At 45.8% G+C, this 23,454-nt stretch overlaps 1 protein-coding gene across 1 annotated transcript in view; it reads left to right on the forward strand.

The window, feature by feature from the left end:
* LOC120019942 (probable G-protein coupled receptor 158) overlaps window positions 1–23,454 on the forward strand; it is a 151,665-nt gene that overhangs the window by 81,785 nt on the left and 46,426 nt on the right. The window contains exon 7 of the mRNA XM_038963352.1: window positions 20,225–20,334. Within this exon, the coding sequence (XP_038819280.1) occupies window positions 20,225–20,334 (110 nt within the window). The remainder of the gene's footprint in view (window positions 1–20,224; window positions 20,335–23,454) is intronic.

Consider the following 23,454-nt stretch of genomic DNA (forward strand, 5'->3'; position numbering starts at 1 on the left):
GACCAGGGGTGGCCTATTCTTTTAGACCAGGGGTGGCCTATTATTTTAGACCAGGGGTGGCCAGCGCTTTTAGACCAGGGGTAGCCTATTCTTTTAGACCAGGGGTGGCCAGCTTTTTTAGTCCAGGGGTGGCCTACTCTTTTAGACCAGGGGTGGCCTATTATTTTAGACCAGGGGTGGCCAGCTCTTTTAGACCAGGGGTGGCATATTCTTTTAGACCAGGTGTGGCCTATTATTTTAGACCAGGGGTGGCTAGCTCTTTTAGACCAGGGGTGGCCTATTCTTTTAGACCAGGGGTGGGCTACTCTTTTAGACCAGGGGTGGCCTACTCTTTTAGACCAGGGGTGGCCAGTTCTTTTTGACCAGGGTTCCAACACTCTTTTAGACCAGGGGTGGCCAGCTCTTTTAGACCAGGGGTGGCAAGTTATTTTAGACCAGGGTTCCAACACTCTTTTACACCAGGGGTGGCCTTCTCTTTTAGACCAGGAGAAGCCAGCTCTTTTAGACCAGTGGTGGCCCACTCTTTTATACCTGGGGTGGCCTAATATTTTAGACCGGGGTGGCCAGCTCATTAAGGCCAGGGGTGGCCCACTCTTTTAGTCCAGGGGTGGCCTACTCTTTTAGACCAGGGGTGGCCTATTCTTTTAGACCAGGGGTGGCCTATTATTTTAGCCCAGGGGTGGCCAGCGCTTTTAGACCAGGGGTGGCCTATTCTTTTAGACCAGGGGGGGGGGGGGGCAGCTCTTTTAGACCAGGGGTGGCCCACTCTTTTAGACCAGGGGTGGCCTACTCTTTTAGACCAGGGGTGGCCTACTCTTTTAGACCAGGGGTGGCCAGCTCTTTTAGACCAGGGGTGGCCCTCTCTTTTAGACCAGGAGTGACCAGCTCTTTTAGACCAGGGGTGGCCCACTCTTTTAGACCGGGGTGGCCAGCTCATTAAGACCAGGGGTGACCCACTCTTTTAGTCCAGGGGTGGCCTACTCTTTTAGACCAGGGGTGGCCTATTCTTTTAGACCAGGGGTGGCCTATTATTTTAGACCAGGGGTGGCCAGCTCTTTTAGACCAGGGGTGGCCAGTTCTTTTAGACCAGGGGTGGCCCTCTCTTTTAGACCAGGAGTGACCAGCTCTTTTAGACCAGGGGTGGCCCACTCTTTTAGACCGGGGTGGCCAGCTCATTAAGTCCAGGGGTGACCCACTCTTTTAGTCCAGGGGTGGCCTACTCTTTTAGACCAGGGGTGGCCTATTCTTTTAGACCAGGGGTGGCCTATCATTTTAGACCAGGGTTGGCCAGCGCTTTTAGACCAGGGGTAGCCTATTCTTTTAGACCGGGGTCAGCCAGCTCTTTTAGTCCAGGGGTGGCCTACTCTTTTAGACCAGGGGTGGCCTATTATTTTAGACCAGGGGTGGCCAGCTCTTTTAGACCAGGGGTGGCATATTCTTTTAGACCAGGGGTGGCCTACTCTTTTAGACCAGGGGTGGCCAGCTCTTTTAGACCAGGGGTGGCCAGCTCTTTTAGACCAGGGGTGGCATATTCTTTTAGACCAGGGGTGGCCTACTCTTTTAGACCAGGGGTGGCCAGCTCTTTTAGACCAGGGGTGGCCAGCTCTTTTAGACCAGGGGTGACCAGCTCTTTTAGACCAGGGGTGGCCCACTCTTTTAGACTAGGGGTGGCCAGCTCTTTTAGACCAGGGGTGGCCCACTCTTTTAGACCAGGGGTGGCCAGCTCATTAAGACCAGCGGTGGCCTATTCTTTTAGAACAGCGGTGGCCTACTCTTTTAGACCAGCGGTGGCCTACTCTTTTAGACCTGGGGTGGCCAGCGCTTTTAGACCAGGGGTAGCCTATTCTTTTAGACCAGGGGTGGCCAGCTCTTTTAGTCCATGGGTGGCCTACTCTTTTAGACCAGGGGTGGCCTATTCTTTTAGACCAGGGGTGGCCTACTCTTTTAGACCAGGGGTGGCCTACTCTTTTAGACCAGGGGTGGCCTACTCTTTTAGACCAGGGGTGGCCTACTCTTTTAGACCAGGGGTGGCCTACTCTTTTAGACCTGGGGTGGCCTATTCTTTTAGACCAGGGGTGGCCAGCTCAATAAGACCAGGGGTGGCCTACTCTTTTAGACCAGGGGTGGCCCACTCTTTTAGACCAGGAGTGGCCTACTCTTTTAGACCAGGGGTGGCCAACTCTTTTAGACCAGGGGTGGCCAGCTCAATAAGACCAGGGGTGGCCTACTCTTTTAGACCAGGGGTGGCCAACTCTTTTAGACCAGGGGTGGCCAGCTCTTTTAGTCCAGGGGTGGCCTACTCTTTTAGACCAGGGGTGGCCTACTCTTTTAGACCAGGGGTGGCCTACTCTTTTAGACCAGGGGTGGCCTACTCTTTTAGACCAGGGGTGGCCTACTCTTTTAGACCAGGGGTGGCCAGCTCTTTTAGTCCAGGGGTGGCCTACTCTTTTAGACCAGGGGTGGTCTACTCTTTTAGACCAGGGGTGGCCTACTCTTTTAGACCAGGGGTGGCCAGCTCTTTTAGTCCAGGGTGGCCTACTCTTTTAGACCAGGAGTGACCAGCTCTTTTAGACCAGGGGTGGCCTATTCTTTTAGACCAGGGGTGGCCTACTCCTTTAGACCAGGGGTGACCAGCTCTTTTAGACCAGGGGTGACCAGCTCTTTTAGACCAGGGGTGGCCTACTCTTTTAGACCAGGGGTGGCCAGCTCTTTTAGTCCAGGGGTGGCCTACTCTTTTAGACCAGGGGTGGCCTACTCTTTTAGACCAGGGTTCCAACACTCTTTTAGACCAGGGGTGGCCAGTTCTTTTAGACCATGGTTCCAACACTCTTTTAGACCAGGGGTGGCCAGCTCTTTTAGACCAGGGGTGGCAAGTTCTTTTAGACCAGGGTTCCAACAATCTTTTACACCAGGGGTGGCCAGCTCTTTTAGACCAGGGATGGCAAGTTCTTTTAGACCAGGGTTCCAACACTCTTTTACACCAGGGGTGGCCAGCTCTTTTAGACCAGGGGTGGCCCTCTCTTTTAGACCAGGAGTAGCCAGCTCTTTTAGACCAGGGGTGGCCCACTCTTTTAGACCTGGGGTGGCCTATTATTTTAGACCGGGGTGGCCAGCTCATTAAGATCAGGGGTGGCCCACTCTTTTAGTCCAGGGGTGGCCTACTCTTTTAGACCAGGGGTGGCCTATTCTTTTAGACCAGGGGTGGCCTATCATTTTAGACCAGGGGGGGGCCAGCTCTTTTAGACCAGGGGTGGCCCACTCTTTTAGACCAGGGGTGGCCCACTCTTTTAGACAAGGGGTGGCCTACTCTTTTAGACCAGGGGTGGCCAGCTCTTTTAGACCAGGGGTGGCCCTCTCTTTTAGACCAGGAGTGGCCAGCTCTTTTAGACCAGGGGTGGCCTATTATTTTAGACCAGGGGTGGCCAGCGCTTTTAGACCAGGGGTAGCCTATTCTTTTAGACCGGGGTGGCCAGCTCATTAAGACCAGGGGTGACCCACTCTTTCAATCCAGGGGTGGCCTACTCTTTTAGACCAGGGGTGGCCTATTCTTTTAGACCAGGGGTGGCCTATTATTTTAGACCAGGGGTGGCCAGCGCTTTTAGACCAGGGGTAGCCTATTCTTTTAGACCAGGGGTGGCCAGCTTTTTTAGTCCAGGGGTGGCCTACTCTTTTAGACCAGGGGTGGCCTATTATTTTAGACCAGGGGTGGCCAGCTCTTTTAGACCAGGGGTGGCATATTCTTTTAGACCAGGGGTGGCCTATTATTTTAGACCAGGGGTGGCTAGCTCTTTTAGACCAGGGGTGGCCTATTCTTTTAGACCAGGGGTGGGCTACTCTTTTAGACCAGGGGTGGCCTACTCTTTTAGACCAGGGGTGGCCAGTTCTTTTTGACCAGGGTTCCAACACTCTTTTAGACCAGGGGTGGCCAGCTCTTTTAGACCAGGGGTGGCAAGTTATTTTAGACCAGGGTTCCAACACTCTTTTACACCAGGGGTGGCCTTCTCTTTTAGACCAGGAGAAGCCAGCTCTTTTAGACCAGTGGTGGCCCACTCTTTTATACCTGGGGTGGCCTAATATTTTAGACCGGGGTGGCCAGCTCATTAAGGCCAGGGGTGGCCCACTCTTTTAGTCCAGGGGTGGCCTACTCTTTTAGACCAGGGGTGGCCTATTCTTTTAGACCAGGGGTGGCCTATTATTTTAGCCCAGGGGTGGCCAGCGCTTTTAGACCAGGGGTGGCCTATTCTTTTAGACCAGGGGGGGGGGGGGGGGCAGCTCTTTTAGACCAGGGGTGGCCCACTCTTTTAGACCAGGGGTGGCCTACTCTTTTAGACCAGGGGTGGCCTACTCTTTTAGACCAGGGGTGGCCAGCTCTTTTAGACCAGGGGTGGCCCTCTCTTTTAGACCAGGAGTGACCAGCTCTTTTAGACCAGGGGTGGCCCACTCTTTTAGACCGGGGTGGCCAGCTCATTAAGACCAGGGGTGACCCACTCTTTTAGTCCAGGGGTGGCCTACTCTTTTAGACCAGGGGTGGCCTATTCTTTTAGACCAGGGGTGGCCTATCATTTTAGACCAGGGTTGGCCAGCGCTTTTAGACCAGGGGTAGCCTATTCTTTTAGACCGGGGTCAGCCAGCTCTTTTAGTCCAGGGGTGGCCTACTCTTTTAGACCAGGGGTGGCCTATTATTTTAGACCAGGGGTGGCCAGCTCTTTTAGACCAGGGGTGGCATATTCTTTTAGACCAGGGGTGGCCTACTCTTTTAGACCAGGGGTGGCCAGCTCTTTTAGACCAGGGGTGGCCAGCTCTTTTAGACCAGGGGTGGCATATTCTTTTAGACCAGGGGTGGCCTACTCTTTTAGACCAGGGGTGGCCAGCTCTTTTAGACCAGGGGTGGCCAGCTCTTTTAGACCAGGGGTGACCAGCTCTTTTAGACCAGGGGTGGCCCACTCTTTTAGACTAGGGGTGGCCAGCTCTTTTAGACCAGGGGTGGCCCACTCTTTTAGACCAGGGGTGGCCAGCTCATTAAGACCAGCGGTGGCCTATTCTTTTAGAACAGCGGTGGCCTACTCTTTTAGACCAGCGGTGGCCTACTCTTTTAGACCTGGGGTGGCCAGCGCTTTTAGACCAGGGGTAGCCTATTCTTTTAGACCAGGGGTGGCCAGCTCTTTTAGTCCATGGGTGGCCTACTCTTTTAGACCAGGGGTGGCCTATTCTTTTAGACCAGGGGTGGCCAGCTCTTTTAGACCAGGGGTGGCATATTCTTTTAGACCAGGGGTGGCCTATTATTTTAGACCAGGGGTGGCTAGCTCTTTTAGACCAGGGGTGGCCTATTCTTTTAGACCAGGGGTGGCCTACTCTTTTAGACCAGGGGTGGCCTACTCTTTTAGACCAGGAGTAGCCAGCTCTTTTAGACCAGTGGTGGCCCACTCTTTTATACCTGGGGTGGCCTAATATTTTAGACCGGGGTGGCCAGCTCATTAAGACCAGGGGTGGCCCACTCTTTTAGTCCAGGGGTGGCCTACTCTTTTAGACCAGGGGTGGCCTATTCTTTTAGACCAGCGGTGGCCTATTATTTTAGACCAGGGGTGGCCAGCGCTTTTAGACCAGGGGTGGCCTATTCTTTTAGACCAGGGGGGGGGCAGCTCTTTTAGACCAGGGGTGGCCCACTCTTTTAGACCAGGGGTGGCCTACTCTTTTAGACCAGGAGTGGCCTACTCTTTTAGACCAGGGGTGGCCAGCTCTTTTAGACCAGGGATGGCCCTCTCTTTTAGACCAGGAGTGCCCAGCTCTTTTAGACCAGGGGTGGCCCACTCTTTTAGACCGGGGTGGCCAGCTCATTAAGACCAGGGGTGACCCACTCTTTTAGTCCAGGGGTGGCCTACTCTTGTAGACCAGGGGTGGCCTATTCTTTTAGACCAGGGGTGGCCTATCATTTTAGACCAGGGGTGGCCAGCGCTTTTAGACCAGGGGTAGCCTATTCTTTTAGACCGGGGTCGGCCAGCTCTTTTAGTCCAGGGGTGGCCTACTCTTTTAGACCAGGGGTGGCCTATTATTTTAGACCAGGGGTGGCCAGCTCTTTTAGACCAGGGGTGGCATATTCTTTTAGACCAGGGGTAGCCTACTCTTTTAGACCAGGGGTGGCCAGCTCTTTTAGACCAGGGGTGGCCAGCTCTTTTAGACCAGGGGTGACCAGCTCTTTTAGACCAGGGGTGGCCCACTCTTTTAGACCAGGGGTGGCCAGCTCTTTTAGACCAGGGGTGGCCCACTCTTTTAGACCAGGGGTGGCCAGCTCTTTTAGACCAGGGGTGGCCCGCTCTTTTAGACCAGGGGTGGCCCACTCTTTTAGACCTGGGATGGCCTACTCTTTTAGACCAGGGGTGGCCAGCTCATTAAGACCAGCGGTGGCCTATTCTTTTAGAACAGCGGTGGCCTACTCTTTTAGACCAGCGGTGGCCTACTCTTTTAGACCTGGGGTGGCCTACTCTTTTAGACCAGGGGTGGCTAGCTCATTAAGACCAGCGGTGGCCTACTCTTTTAGACCAGGGGTGGCCCACTCTTTTAGACCAGGGGTGGCCTATTCTTTTAGACCAGGGGTGGCCTACTCTTTTAGACCAAGGGTGACCTACTCTTTTAGACCTGGGGTGGCCAGCTCATTAAGACCAGCGGTGGCCCACTCTTTTAGACCAGGGGTGGCCCACTCTTTTAGACCAGGGGTGGCCCACTCTTTTAGACCAGCGGTGGCCAACTCATTTAGACCAGGGGTGGCCTACTCTTTTAGACCAGGGGTGGCCCACTCTTTTAGACCTGGGGTGGCCAGCTCATTAAGACCAGCGGTGGCCAGCTCATTAAGAGCAGCGGTGGCCTACTCTTTTAGACCAGGGGTGGCCAGCTCCAGTTCTCAATGTTTCTGCACCCCCGAAAAACATCACAAAGATGACGGCCCTATCTTGGCTATTCCTGCACTGAAGTGGAGTGACTATCCCCCCTAAAATATCCCATTCCTCTTTTCACCTCTTCTGCCACAGGTCCCAGGATCTTCTCACTCTAATGTCCTCATTGCACCGCTTGGTATCTCTGTCTCTCTCTCTGTCTTGCTCTCTCTATATTCAATTTAATTCAAAGGGCTTTATTGGCACGGGGAAAGTATGTTCACATTGCCAAAGCAAGTGAAATAGATAATAAGAAAACGTTAAATAAACAATATAAAATAAACAGTAAACATTACACTCACAGAAGTTCCAAAAGAATAAAGTCATTTCAAATGTCATATTATGGTGTCTATATACAGTGTTGTAACGATGTGCAAATAGTTAAAGTACAAAAGGGAAAATAAATAAACATAAATATGGGTTGTATTTACAATGGTGTTTGTTCTTCACTGGTTGCCCTTTTCTTGTGGCAACAGGTCACTACTATTGCTGCAGTGATGTACCTCTCTCTGTGGTATTTCATCCAGTAGATATGGGAGTTTATCAAAATTGGATTTGTTTTCAAATTATTTGTGGGTCTGTGTAATCTAAGGGAAATATGTGTCTCTAATATGGTTATACATTTGGCAGGAGTTTAGGAAGTACATCTCAGTTTCCACCTCATTTTGTGGGCAGTGTGCACATAGCCTTCTCTTGAGAGCCAGATCTGCCTACGGCGGCATTTCTCAATAGTAAGGTTATGCTCACTGAGTCTGTACATAGTCAAAGCTTTCATTGCTGTTGGGTCAGTCACAGTGGTCAGGTATTCTGCCACTGTTCAGGGCTAAATACCATTCTAGTTTTCTCAATTTCTTTGTTAATTCTTTCCAATGTGTCAAGTAATTATCTTTTTGTTTGCTCATGATTTGGTTTGGTCTAATTGTATTGCTGTTCTGGGGCTCTGTGGGATCTGTTTGTGTTTGTGAACAGAGCCCCAGGACCAGCTTGCTTTTCTTTTTGACCACCCAGCATTTCTCTGTAGGTGATGGCTTTGTTATGGAAGGTTTGTGAATCGCTTCCTTTTAGGTGGTTGTAGAATTTGTGGAATTTAACGTCTCTTTTCTGGATTTTGAAAATGAGCGGGTATCGGCCTAATTCTGCTCTGCATGCATTATTGGTGTTTTACATTGTACACAGAGGATATTTTTGCATGCAGAGTCTCAATTTGGTGTTTGTCCCATTTTGTGAATTCTTGGTTGGTGAGGTGACCCCAGACCTCACAGCCATAAAGGGCAATGGGTTCTATAACTGATTCAAGTAATTTTAGCCAGATCCTAATTGGTATGCTTTTTGTTGGCATAGAAGGCCCTTCTTGCCTTGTCCCTCAGATCGTTCACAGCTTTGTGGAAGTTACCTGTGGCGCTGATGTTTAGTCCGAGGTATGTATAGTTTTTCGTGTGATCTTGGGCAACGGTGTCTAGATGGAATTTGTATTTAGTCGTCCTGGCAACTGGACTTTTTTTGGAAGACCATTATTTTTGTCTTACTGAGACTTCATGTCAGGGCCCAGGTCTGGCAGAATCTGTGCAGAAGATCTAGGTACTACTGTAGGCTGTCCGACAGAAGCACCAGATCATAAGCAAACAGTAGACATTTGACTTCAGATTCTAGTAGGGTGAGACCGTCTAGACTGTTCTAGACTGTTCTAGTGCCCTCGACAATTTGTTGATATACAGTGCCTTTGGAAAGTATTCAGACCCTTTGACTTTTTCTATATTTTCTGTTTTATGTTATAGCCTTTTTCTAAAATGTATTAAATACTAAAAAATACTAATACTAATACTAAAAATCCTCAGCAATCTACACACAATACCCCATACTGACGAAGCGAAAACAGGTTTTTAGAAATTTTTGCAAATGTTTTTAAAATAAAAAACAGAAATACCTTTTTTACATAACTATTCAGACCCTTTGCTATGAGACTTCAAATTTAGCTCAGGTGCATCCGGTTTCCATTGATCATCCTTGAGATGTTTCTACAACTTGATTGGAGTCCACCTGTTGTAAATTAAATTGATTGGACATTATTTGGAAAGGCACACACTTGTCTATGTAAGGTCCCACAGTTGACAGTGCATGTCAGAGCAAAAACTAAGCCGTGAGGTAGAAGGAATTGTCTGTAGAGCTCCGAGACAGGATTGTGTCGAGGCACAGATCTGGGGAAGGGTACCAACAAATTTCTGCAGCATTGAAGGTCACCAAGAACACAGTGTCCTCCATCATTCTTAAATGGAAAAAGTTTGGAACCACCAAGACTCTTCCTAGAGCTGGCCGTCCGACTAAACTGAGCAATCGGGGGAGATGGGATGTGACCAAGAACCTGATGGTCACTCTGACAGAGCTCTAGAGTTCCTCTGTGGAGATGAGAGAACCTTCCAGAAGGACAACCATCTCTGCAGCCCTCCACCAATCAGGCCTTTATGGTAGAGTGGCCAGACGGAAGCCACTCCTCAGTAAAAGGCACAAGACAGCCTGCTTGGAGTTTGCCAAAAGGCACTTAAGACTCTCACCATGAGAAACAAGATTCTCTGATCTGATGAAACTAAGATTGAACTCTTTGGCCTGAATGCCAAGCGTCACATCTGGAGGAAACCTGGCACCATCCCTACGGTGAAGCATGGTGGTGGCAGCATCATGCTGGGGGGATGTTTTTCAGCGGCAGGTTCGAGGCAAAGATGAACGGAGCAAAGTACAGAGAGATCCTTGATGAAAACCTGCTCCATAGTGCACAGGACCTCAGACTGGGGGCAAAGGTTCACCTCCCAACAGGACAACAACCCTAAGCACACAGCCAAGACAACGCAGGAGTGTCTTCAGGACAAGTCTCTGAATGTCCTTGAGTGGCCCAGCCAGAGCCCAGACTGGAACCCGATCTAACATCTCAGGAGAGACCTGAAAATAGCTGTGCAGCAACGCTCCACATCCAACCTGACAGCTTGAGAGGATCTGCAGACAAGAATGGGAGAAACTCCCTAGATACAGGTGTGCCAAGCTTGTAGCGTCATACCCAAGAAGACTCAAGGCTGTCATTGCTGCCGAAGGTGCTTCAACAAAATACTGAGTAAAGGGTCTGAATACTTACGGAAATTACATTTTGTTCATTTTATTAATTAGCAAACATTTCTAAAAACCTGTTTTTGCTTCGTCATTATGGGGTTTTGTGAGCAGATTGATGAGGGGAAAAAACAATTGAATCATTTTTAGAATAAGGCTGTAGCGTAACAAAATGTGTAAATAGTCGAAGGGTTTGAATACTTTCCGAAGGCACTGTAGATGTATGTTGAAGAGTTTGTATCCCTTTCTCGCCCTGTGGAAAGAAATCTGTGTTTTTTTGCCAATTTTAATTGCACACTTGTTGTTTGTGTACATGGACTTCATAATTTGGTATGTTTTTCCCCCAAAACCTATTTCCATCAATTTGTATAGCAGACCCTTTTTTGAAATCAACAAAGCATGTGTAAACTTGTTTTGGTTTGTTTGTTTGTTTGTCAATTAGGGTGTGCAGGGTGAATACATGGTCTGTTGTACGGTAATTTGGTAAAAAGCCACATTGACATTTGCTCAGTACATTGTTTTCACTGAGGAAATGTACGAGTCTTATGCTAATGATATTGCAGAGGATTTTCCCAAGGTTGCTGTTGACACATATCCAATGGTAGTTATTGGGTTCAAATTTGTCTCCACTTTTGTGGATTGTGGTGATCGGTCCTTGGTTCCGAATATTGGAGAAGATGCCAGAGCTGAGGATGATATCTCTCTCTCTCTCTCTCTCTCTCTCTCTCTCTCTCTCTCTCTCTCTCTCTCTCTCTCTCTCTCTCTCTCTCGCTTTCTCTCTCTCTCGCTTTTTCTCTCTTTCTCTTTATCTCGCTCTCCACCTCCTCTCTCTCTTTCTTCCCATCCCTCCCTCCCTCCCTCTCCATTTTTCTCTTTTTCTCTATCTACTTATTTCTCTCCCTTTCTCTTCCTCCTCTTCCCTCTCTCTCTTTCTCTCTCTTTCTCTTCCTCCCTCTCTGTTTCTCTTTTTCACTTCCCCCCCTCTTTCTCTCTTTCACTTCCCCTCGCTCTTTCTCTCTATTTCTTTTTCTCTTCCTCCCCCTCCCTCTCTCTTTCTTTCTTTCTCTCTCTCACTCCCCTTCCCTCTTTCTCTCTCTTTCTCTCACTCCCCCATCTCTCTTTCTCTCGCTCTTCCACTCTCTATCTCTCTTCCTCACTCTCTCTCTCTCTCTTCCACAGTGATGTACTCTCCTCCTCACTCTCTCTCTCTCTCTTCCACAGTGATGTACTCTCCTCCTGCTGCTGCTGTTACTCCAGCCTCAGCTTGGTGCAGCTGCTCCACTGTGGCGCTCAATGCATTTTTAAAGAGTCCATCAAGTTCTAGCGCAACTTGTTTTAAAAATAAATCTGCTGATTAATTTATTGGGCGGAGTTGGGGGTATATGGGAGGGGAAAGAAGAGGGATCCACCTTAGCTGGGTGATGCAGGAAACAAACATGAAGCCCCCTTCTGTTCGCTCCTTTCAGGATCCCCCCTTCCGTTCGCTCGTTTCAGGATCCGCCCTTCCGTTCTCTCCTTTCAGGATCCCCCCTTCCGTTCGCTCCTTTCAGGATCCCCCCTTCCGTTCGCTCCTTTCAGGATCCCCCCTTCCGTTCGCTCCTTTCAGGATCCCTCCTTCCGTTCGCTCCTTTCAGGATCCCCCCTTCCGTTCTCTCCTTTCAGGATCCCTCCTTCCGTTCGCTCCTTTCAGGATCCCTCCTTCCGTTCGCTCCTTTCAGGATCACTCCTTCCGTTCGCTCCTTTCAGGATCCCCCCTTCCGTTCGCTCCTTTCAGGATCCCCCCTTCCGTTCGCTCCTTTCAGGATCCCTCCTTCCGTTCGCTCCTTTCAGGATCCCTCCTTCCGTTCGCTCCTTTCAGGATCCCCCCTTCCGTTCGCTCCTTTCAGGATCCCCCCTTCCGTTCACTCCTTTCAGGATCCCTCCTTCCGTTCGCTCCTTTCAGGATCCCCCCTTCCGTTCGCTCCTTTCAGGATCCCCCCTTCCGTTCGCTCCTTTCAGGATCCCCCCTTCCGTTCGCTCCATTCAGGATCCCATGTCAGTTAGTCTCCACTGGATATTGTGTGTGTGTGTGTGTGTGCGTGTGCGTGTGTGTTTGTCCTAGTTTTACCTCTTGTTTGGGACATGGTGTATTTTGGCCTGTCATGGAGGACTGTGGGACGTGCTGTTCTGTGTCGACAGGGCTTGTTTACAACACATACAACTAAGACTAGCCAGAGGTCATCAGTACAGTGAGAGGGCCAGTGTCACGGTTTTCTAACATAGAACCCAGAAGCAGACCAGGACAAGGAGAGTAAGACGAAGGTGAGTATTTATTTACAAGTTTAAGTGTAGAGATAGAAAGATCCAGGTAGCGGAGCGGGCAGCGGAGTTGAGTTGATGGGATTGAATTGGCAGATCCAAGGGAGTAACAGAAGCCACCGACGACCAGGTAGGGATGGAATGAGTGTTCCGGGGGAATGATGTTCATGGCTAACGATCCGGCAGGGAATGGATGTCAGGTCAGTGCTTATGAAGTGGAGGGGTGATGATCAGGACCAGGTGTGCAGATAGCGGATTGGAAACATGTGCGGTAAATCAGAGATCTCCCAACCAGCTACGTCGCCCGGCAACCAGACAGGGTGCGTTCCAGGACACCGGAAAAAACACTCCAGGACAGAACACAGGCAAAAACAGACTCAGGAAGCGGGATTCGTGACAGTCAGTCTATGGAGAAGAGGTTGTGATGTGATGTTGTGTGCTCCTTAGTAGTCAGTGGACAGTGGCATAGGTAGCACTTTACATTCTCAATCACACAGAGCTACCTACTGTAGCATAGAGTTCTCTCCACTCTCCTCTGGAAATGACTTGGCTTTCATGTTGGCCTTTTTACATTTCGCAGACACAGCAGCAAAACAACTCAATCTGATCAAGTGTGTGTGTGTGTGTGTGTGTGTGTGTGTGTGTGTGTGTGTGTGTGTGTGTGTGTGTGTGTGTGTGTGTGTGTGTGTGTGTGTGTGTGTGTGTGTGTGTGTGTGTGTGTGTGTGTGTGTGTGTGTGTGTGTGTGCTCGTGTGTGTGTGTGTGTGTGTGCTCGTGTGTGTGTGTGTGTGCTCGTGTGTGTGCTCATGTGTGTGTGCGTGTGTGCATGGTACACTTAGGACACTTCCCAAATTTTTCGCTCCTCAATCAAAATCAAAACGTTCACCTCTCTAGCCCCCAGATACTCCATGATGGAAAATACATGTATGTTACTTTGAAGGACACCAAAATGGCAGTATGATATACAGGAGTTAGACTCATACCTTTTTCCTGTCACATCCACAGTCCAACACATCTACAGTCATGATGCATGATGAACGGGAACCTTGTTTTTCATGGGAGGAAAACGGACAGTCCATTCTGAAAATATATGCATAGTATTACATGCAAATGCATCTTTGACAATTAGGGTTTACTTACCATACTTACTTACTTCTTGGTTCCTGGAGGAAAATCAACTAACTAAATGTCTCCAAAGCTGCCGGTCTTGGGCTGCTTTCTTTGCTTCTGACCATGAGCCATGACAAGTGGCTGCAGTTAGGTCATACTAGTCGTAACTGTGGATCTCTCATACACTGCGTATTTAAATCCCTAGACTGTGGGTGTACCTATTCGGCTATCACACCTGACTCTGCGAGATGAGAGACGCGTGATCTGTCTCTGCGAGATGAGAAACGAGTGACTCAAAGCTTTGCGCACATTTCCTATTAACCGTGTTTGATCTAACACACTTTGGGTAGAGGATTAAGAATGCAGGCAAATTCTGTTGTTGCATCTATGAAAAGCCTTTGCTGCATATGAATGGCCTATGTATGGCTTATGAATTTCCTATGGTTGGCTTATAAATGGCTTATGTATGGCTTATGAATGGCCTATGTACTGCATATGAATGGCCTAGGTATGGCTCATGAATGGCCCATGTATGGCTTATGAATAGCCTAGGTATGGCTTATGAATTTCCAATGGTTGTCTTATAAATGGCTTATGTATGGCTTATGAATGGCCTATGTACTGCTTATGAATGGCCTAGGTATGGCTTATTAATGTGATATGAAGTCCTTATGCAGGTACCCTTCAAGTTAATTTTACCAAGCTTTTCCAACCTCCCACCATTAAAAAAACTGTCTCTCTCATATCATCATGAAAGTGTGTTCATGTACAGCTTATGAATGTGGTATGTATGGGGTACTAATGTGTTATGAAGTCCTTACGCAGGTACCCTTCAGCGAAAGTATCACCAACATTTTCTCCCAGTGAATTCTGAATTCCTCCTCTCATATCAATGGAAGTGTGATATGTGCTTCATGCATTGCTTGGCACTGAGCCATTGTTTCATCCCATCCAGGGAGAGACATTTCCCCTGTTTGCGATTTTAACGGGGCTGGTTGCCGATCAGCGACAGATGTTCTGTCGTCTCGCCACATGGGATAGGTGTCTGTCGCTCTGCTTAATTATAGAGGATACTTGCCATCTCTCAAACTGCCACAGTGCACCATGGGACTTGGAAGTGGATAAATTGCAAGGTATACCGTAGATCAGGGTTCCCCAACTGGCGGCTAGAGGGACGAATTTGGCCCACGGGTGGTTTTATTTGGCCCCCCAAGTTTTGGAAAGGCCATCACATTTTTTTTCAAGGATAGGTTGTGAGTATCGTAGAATAGTCCAAATCCATTTTTTTTTGTTTTGTTATTTTGCTGAAAGCAAAGCAGTTTAGTCTGTGGAGCTGGGACAACAGCTCAACTTGAGGATTCTCGAATATGTAGACTAGCCCTGCATGGTTGGCATACAAGTTACATGGTTGACATACTAGTTACATGGTCGACATACTAGTTACATGGTCGACATACTAGTTACATGGTTAACATACTAGTTGAATGGTTGACATACTAGTTGAATGGTTGACCTACTAGTTGCGTGGTTGACAAACTAGTTGAATGGTTGACATACTAGTTGAATGGTTGACATACTAGTTACATGGTTGACATACTAGTTGCATGGTTAACATACTAGTTGTGTGGTTGACATACTAGTTACATGGTTGGCATACTAGTTACATGGTTGACATACTAGTTGAATGGTTGACATACTAGTTGGATGGTTGACAAACTAGTTACATGGTCGACATACTAGTTGCATGGTTGACAAACTAGTTACATGGTCGACATACTAGTTGCCTGGTTGACATACTAGTTACATGGTTGACATACTAGTTGCCTGGTTGACATACTAGTTACATGGTTGACATACTAGTTACATGGTCGACATACTAGTTGCCTGGTTGACATACTAGTTACATGGTTGACATACTAGTTGCCTGGTTGACATACTAGTTGCGTGGTTGACAAACTAGTTACATGGTCGACATACTAGTTGCCTGGTTGACATACTAGTTACATGGTTGACATACTAGTTACATGGTTGACATACTAGTTGAATGGTTGACATACTAGTTGCATGGTTGACATACTAGTTACATGGTTGACATACTAGTTGAATGGTTGACAAACTAGTTGCATGGTTGACATACTAGTTACATGGTTGACATACTAGTTGAATGGCTGACATACTAGTTGAATGGTTGACATACTAGTTGCCTGGTTGACATACTAGTTACATGTTTGACATACTAGTTACATGGTTGACATACTAGTTGAATGGTTGACATACTAGTTACATGGTTGACATACTAGTTGAATGGTTGACAAACTAGTTGTGTGGTTGACATACTAGTTACATGGTTGACATACTAGTTGAATGGCTGACATACTAGTTGAATGGTTGACATACTAGTTGCCTGGTTGACATACTAGTTACATGGTTGACATACTAGTTACATGGTTGACATACTAGTTGAATGGTTGACATACTAGTTGCGTGGTTGACATACTAGTTACATGGTTGACATACTAGTTGAATGGCTGACATACTAGTTGAATGGTTGACATACTAGTTGCCTGGTTGACATACTAGTTACATGGTTGACATACTAGTTGAATGGTTGACAAACTAGTTGAATGGTTGACATACTAGTTGAATGGTTGACATACTAGTTGCATGGTTAACATACTAGTTGAATGGTTGACAAACTAGTTGAATGGTTGACATACTAGTTGAATGGTTGACAAACTAGTTGAATGGTTGACATACTAGTTGCATGGTTAACATACTAGTTACATGGTTAACATACTAGTTGAATGGTTGACATACTAGTTGCATGGTTAACATACTAGTTGCATGGTTGACATACTAGTTGAATGGTTGACATACTAGTTGCATGGTTAACATACTAGTTGCATGGTTGACATACTAGTTGAATGGTTGACATACTAGTTGCATGGTTAACATACTAGTTACATGGTTAACATACTAGTTACGTGGTTGACATACTAGTTGAATGGTTGACATACTAGTTACATGGTTGACATACTAGTTACATGGTTAACATACTAGTTGTGTGGTTGACATACTAGTTGCCTGGTTGACATACTAGTTGCGTGGTTGACATACTAGTTACATGGTTAACATACTAGTTGCATGGTTGACATACTAGTTGAATGGTTGACATACTAGTTGCATGGTTGACATACTAGTTGAATGGTTGACATACTAGTTGAATGGTTGACATACTAGTTACATGGTTGACATACTAGTTACATGGTTCATATTTCATAGCGGTTGAATTCACAATACAAGGTTCTCCGTCGTGAGGGTTAAACCCAAACAGTTCAAATTGTCACAATACATTGCATATTCAGTATGGGGTTTATAACACAAATCTATTTTAGTCATGTGAGATGTGATATTTGTGATTCTGCAGCTGCTGGAATATATAATGAAATAAGTATGTAAACATACAGAAGCTGAAAGCAAATACATGTTACCCTTGGTTCAGTTCACCATGCATGACCTGGTGCCTCCATCCAACTATTAACAAAAGCTGAAGTTTTGTCAGCAAGGCAGAAAGAGAAATGGGGGCGCCCGATGCCTCAGTGATGTTTAGTTCTATCTGCCTAGGGAGAGACTACAGTTGAAAATTAGCTGTCTGGCACAAAATCTGGCACCTTCACAAAAAACTTGATTAAATGTGCGTTTTCCCTGTCACATAAACCTACGGTTATAATGTAGTGGCCTAGGGTGGTCCAGCCTCTGGATCACATTTACTATGCACCGCTGTGAGCATGGGTTTGAATCCAACCCGCTGCTCTAGCGTTTACATTTTAGACATTTAGCAGACTCTTTTATCTAATAGTGAGTACATACATTTTAATACTTACTTTTCTACTGTTCCCCCATGGAATCAAACCCACAAACCTTGCCTTGCAATTGTCATGCTCTACCAACTGAACTACACGGGACTACACTCTCTCCTGTTTCACTACCCTGTCTAATAAACAGCTCCTGTTTCACTACCCTGTCTAATAGACAGCTGCTGTTTCACTACCCTGTCTAATAAACAGCTGCTGTTTCACTACCCTGTCTAATAAACAGCTGCTGTTTCACTACCCTGTCTAATAAACAGCTCCTGTTTCACTACCCTGTCTAATAAACAGCTGCTGTTTCACTACCCTGTCTAATAAACAGCTGCTGTTTCACTACCCTGTCTAATAAACAGCTGCTGTTTCACTACCCTGTCTAATAAACAGCTGCTGTTTCACTACCCTGTCTAATAAACAGCTGCTGTTTCACTACCCTGTCTAATAAACAGCTGCTGTTTCACTACCCTGTCTAATAAACAGCTCCTGTTTCACTACCCTGTCTAATAAACAGCTGCTGTTTCACTACCCTGTCTAATAAACAGCTCCTGTTTCACTACCCTGTCTAATAGACAGCTGCTGTTTCACTACCCTGTCTAATAAACAGCTCCTGTTTCACTACCCTGTCTAATAAACAGCTCCTGTTTCACTACCCTGTCTAATAAACAGCTCCTGTTTCACTACCCTGTCTAATAAACAGCTCCTGTTTCACTACCCTGTCTAATAAACAGCTGCTGTTTCACTACCCTGTCTAATAAACAGCTCCTGTTTCACTACCCTGTCTAATAAACAGCTGCTGTTTCACTACCCTGTCTAATAAACAGCTGCTGTTTCACTACCCTGTCTAATAGACAGCTGCTGTTTCACTACCCTGTCTAATAAACAGCTGCTGTTTCACTACCCTGTCTAATAAACAGCTCCTGTTTCACTACCCTGTCTAATAAACAGCTCCTGTTTCACTACCCTGTCTAATAAACAGCTCCTGTTTCACTACCCTGTCTAATAAACAGCTCCTGTTTCACTACCCTGTCTAATAAACAGCTCCTGTTTCACTACCCTGTCTAATAGACAGCTCCTGTTTCACTACCCTGTCTAATAAACAGCTCCTGTTTCACTACCCTGTCTAATAAACAGCTCCTGTTTCACTACCCTGTCTAATAAACAGCTCCTGTTTCACTACCCTGTCTAATAAACAGCTCCTGTTTCACTACCCTGTCTAATAAACAGCTGCTGTTTCACTACCCTGTCTAATAAACAGCTGCTGTTTCACTACCCTGTCTAATAAACAGCTGCTGTTTCACTACCCTGTCTAATAAACAGCTGCTGTTTCACTACCCTGTCTAATAAACAGCTCCTGTTTCACTACCCTGTCTAATAAACAGCTGCTGTTTCACTACCCTGTCTAATAAACAGCTCCTGTTTCACTACCCTGTCTAATAAACAGCTGCTGTTTCACTACCCTGTCTAATAAACAGCTCCTGTTTCACTACCCTGTCTAATAAACAGCTGCTGTTTCACTACCCTGTCTAATAGACAGCTGCTGTTTCACTACCCTGTCTAATAAACAGCTCCTGTTTCACTACCCTGTCTAATAAACAGCTGCTGTTTCACTACCCTGTCTAATAAACAGCTGCTGTTTCACTACCCTGTCTAATAAACAGCTGCTGTTTCACTACCCTGTCTAATAAACAGCTGCTGTTTCACTACCCTGTCTAATAAACAGCTGCTGTTTCACTACCCTGTCTAATAAACAGCTGCTGTTTCACTACCCTGTCTAATAAACAGCTCCTGTTTCACTACCCTGTCTAATAAACAGCTCCTGTTTCACTACCCTGTCTAATAAACAGCTCCTGTTTCACTACCCTGTCTAATAAACAGCTCCTGTTTCACTACCCTGTCTAATAAACAGCTGCTGTTTCACTACCCTGTCTAATAAACAGCTGCTGTTTCACTACCCTGTCTAATAAACAGCTGCTGTTTCACTACCCTGTCTAATAAACAGCTCCTGTTTCACTACCCTGTCTAATAAACAGCTCCTGTTTCACTACCCTGTCTAATAAACAGCTCCTGTTTCACTACCCTGTCTAATAAACAGCTCCTGTTTCACTACCCTGTCTAATAAACAGCTGCTGTTTCACTACCCTGTCTAATAAACAGCTGCTGTTTCACTACCCTGTCTAATAAACAGCTCCTGTTTCACTACCCTGTCTAATAAACAGCTCCTGTTTCACTACCCTGTCTAATAAACAGCTGCTGTTTCACTACCCTGTCTAATAAACAGCTCCTGTTTCACTACCCTGTCTAATAAACAGCTCCTGTTTCACTACCCTGTCTAATAGACAGCTGCTGTTTCACTACCCTGTCTAATAGACAGCTGCTGTTTCACTACCCTGTCTAATAAACAGCTCCTGTTTTACTACCCTGTCTAATAGACAGCTGCTGTTTCACTACCCTGTCTAATAGACAGCTGCTGTTTCACTACCCTGTCTAATAAACAGCTGCTGTTTCACTACCCTGTCTAATAAACAGCTCCTGTTTCACTACCCTGTCTAATAAACAGCTCCTGTTTCACTACCCTGTCTAATAAACAGCTGCTGTTTCACTACCCTGTCTAATAAACAGCTCCTGTTTCACTACCCTGTCTAATAGACAGCTGCTGTTTCACTACCCTGTCTAATAAACAGCTGCTGTTTCACTACCCTGTCTAATAAACAGCTCCTGTTTCACTACCCTGTCTAATAAACAGCTGCTGTTTCACTACCCTGTCTAATAAACAGCTGCTGTTTCACTACCCTGTCTAATAAACAGCTCCTGTTTCACTACCCTGTCTAATAGACAGGAACATTACTAAAGAAGTAGGACTACTTCTGTAAAAAGAAAGAAAGAAGGGAAGTAGAGTATAATGAGAGTAATGTGGATCTCCCCTTCTGTTTAGGTGATGATACTGTACTTCAGCCCCAGCGTGTTGCGCTGTATCCTCCTGAGATGGGTGCGTCTCCTGGGCTTTGCCACTGCCTACGGAACAGTGATCCTGAAGCTTTACAGGTTTGCTACAGGTCTACTTTCTTGTACAGGTCTTTCACATGGGGTGTATTCATTAGTACATGCCGTATGCAAAATGTTTTGCACCATGGTAAACGTTTTGAAGCTGCATATTCGGGTAGGTTCCTCTCTGTTTCGGCCTGTTTGGTTCCTAGTAAATATACCCAAGCTGTATCATGCAGAAATCAATCCCATAATATGGTACTGGTACTCCCTGTATATAGCTCTACATTGTTCTGGTACTGGTACTGCATGTATATACAGTAGTTTGGATTTTCTATATTTTAGAATAATAGTGAAGATGTCAAAACTATGAAATAACACATATGGAATCATGTAGTAACAAAAAAAAAGTGGTGTTTGGTAGGCCATTATTGTAAGTAAGAATTTGTTCTTAACTGGCTTACCTAGTTAATAAAGGTTAAATAAAAAATATATAAAAAATAAACAAATCAAAATGTATTTTATATTTGAGATTCTTCAAAGTAGCCACCCTTTGCCTTGATGACACCTTCGCACACTCTTGGCATTCTCTCAACCGGCTTCAAGAGGTAGTCACCTGGAATGCTTATCGATCAGTCTTGAAGGAGTTCCCACATATGCTGAACACTTTTTGGCTTCTTTTCCTTCACTCTGCGGTCCAACTCCTCCCAAACCATCTCAGTTGGGTTGAGGTCGGGTGATCGTGGAGGCCAGGTCATCTGATGCAGCACTCCATCACTCTCCTTTGTGGTCAAATAGCCCTTACACAGCCTGGAGGTGTGTTTTGGGTCATTGTCCTGTTGAAAAACAAATGATAGTCCCACTAAGCACAAACTAGATGGGATGGCGAATCGCTGCAGAATGCTGTGGTAGCCATGCTGGTTAAGTGTGCCTTTATAGACAGTGTCACCAGCAAAGCACCCCCACACCTACTCCTCCATGCTTCACGGTGGGAACCACACATGCTGATGTAACAGTTGTTAAAATACATTATGAATTTCACCAGGTTCATATATTAATATAGAATGTTGATGTGTAATTATGCATCCCTGCATCCTGGGAATAGAGTAGTGTTTACTTACGTTTTGCCCTGCATCCTGGGAATAAAGTAGTGTTTACTTACATTTTGCACTGCATCCTGGGAATAGAGTAGTGTTTACTTACGTTTTGCCCTGTAACCTGGGAATAGAGTAGTGTTTACTTACGTTTTACCCTGCATCCTGGGAATAGAGTAGTGTTTACTTACGTTTTGCCCTGCATCCTGGGAATAGAGTAGTGTTTACTTACATTTTGCCCTGTAACCTGGGAATAGAGTAGTGTTTACTTACGTTTTACCCTGCATCCTGGGAATAGAGTAGTGTTTACTTACGTTTTGCCCTGCATCCTGGGAATAGAGTAGTGTTTACTTACGTTTTGCCCTGCAACCTGGGAGTAGGGGAGTGTGTACTTACGTTTTGCCCTGCGTGCTCGTGCTCAAATAATTTTGATGCATTATGAGAGGTAGGCATGCTTTTTCTGTTGTTTTCAGAAAAGTTTGATTCCTGTAAGCACAAAGTCCTACCTACAATGTTTTGTTCATGAATAATGTTGTATATTTAGAGGTTACTCATAAGTGGATGGTATTGTTAAGATGCAATTGTATTCGTACTTTTTAGGATGATATTAACATTTTGAATTCAACATGTGGTTACTAGCTAGCTAAGATACTGTATGTGTGAACAATGCCTTGCTCCACGACTGATCCCAGTCCACTGTTGTGTGCGTCTGTTGTAGAAAGAGGCGACGATTCGCAGAGCATATTTGTGCTCAACAAATGTTTTGTCTTTTCTTTTGGATGCAGAGAGTGAATTCTGATTCATTATTACAACCTGATCTCCGAAGTCTCAATCAATCACACACAACGCAGAGCTACGGCGGTGCAGTACAGTGCCGGTTACTTGGACATCATCCATTCACCTACTCTGCATCTCACAAGGATACAGCGGTTGGAACCAAAAATGTCACATTTGGACTCATCAGACCAAAGGACAGATGTCCACTGGTCTAATGTCCATTGGTTGTGTTTCTTGGCCTAAGCAAGTCTCTTATTATTATTGGTGTCCTTTGGTAGTGGTTTCTTTGCAGAAATTCGACTATGAAGGCCTGATTCACACAGTCTCATCTGAACAGTTAATGTTGAGATGTGTCTGTTACTTGATCTCTGTCAAGCGTTTATTTGGGCTACAATCTGAGGTGCAGTTAATTGCCCATTTCTGAGGCTGGTAACTCTAATGAATTTATCCTCTGCAGCAGAGGTAACTCTGGGTCTTCCTTTCCTGTGGCGGTCCTCATGAAAGCCAGTTTCATCATAGCGCTTGATGGTTTTTGCGACTGCACTTAAATAAACTAATTTTCCGCATTGACTGACATTCATGTCTTAAAGTAATGATGGACTGTCATTTATCTTTGCTTACTTGAGCTGTTCTTGCCATAATATGGACTTGGTATTTTACCAAATAGGGCTATCTTCTGTATACCACCCCTACCTTGTCACAACACAACTAATTGGCTCAAACGCATTAAGAAGGAAAGAAATTCCACAAATTAACTTTTAACAAGGCACACCTGTTAATTGAAATGCATTCCAGGTGACTACCTGAGAATGCCAAGAGTGTGCAAAGCTGTCATCAAGGTGTGTCTGTTACTTGATCTGGCTACTTTGAATAATCTCAAATATCAAATATATTTTGATTTGTTTAACACTTTTTTGGTTACTACATGATTCCATATGTGTTATTTCATAGTTTTGATGTCTTAACTATTATTCTACAATGTAGAAAATAGTACAAATAAAGAAAAACCCTTGAATGAGTAGGTGTGTCTAAACTTTTGACTGGTACTGTGTGTAGCTCCACATTGTTCTGGTACTGGTACCCCCTGTATATAGCCCCACATTGATCTGGTACTCCCTGTATATAGCTCCACATTGATATGGTACTGGTACTCCCTGTATATAGCTCCACATTGATCTGGTACTGGTACTCCCTGGATATAGCTCCACATTGATCTGGTACTGGTATTCCCTGTATATAACTCCACATTGATCTGGTACTCCCTGTATATAGCTCCACATTGATCTGGTACTGGTATTCCCTGTATATA

This window comes from Salvelinus namaycush, chromosome 25 (genome assembly GCF_016432855.1).
Source record: "Salvelinus namaycush isolate Seneca chromosome 25, SaNama_1.0, whole genome shotgun sequence".
Taxonomy (NCBI): domain Eukaryota; kingdom Metazoa; phylum Chordata; class Actinopteri; order Salmoniformes; family Salmonidae; genus Salvelinus; species Salvelinus namaycush.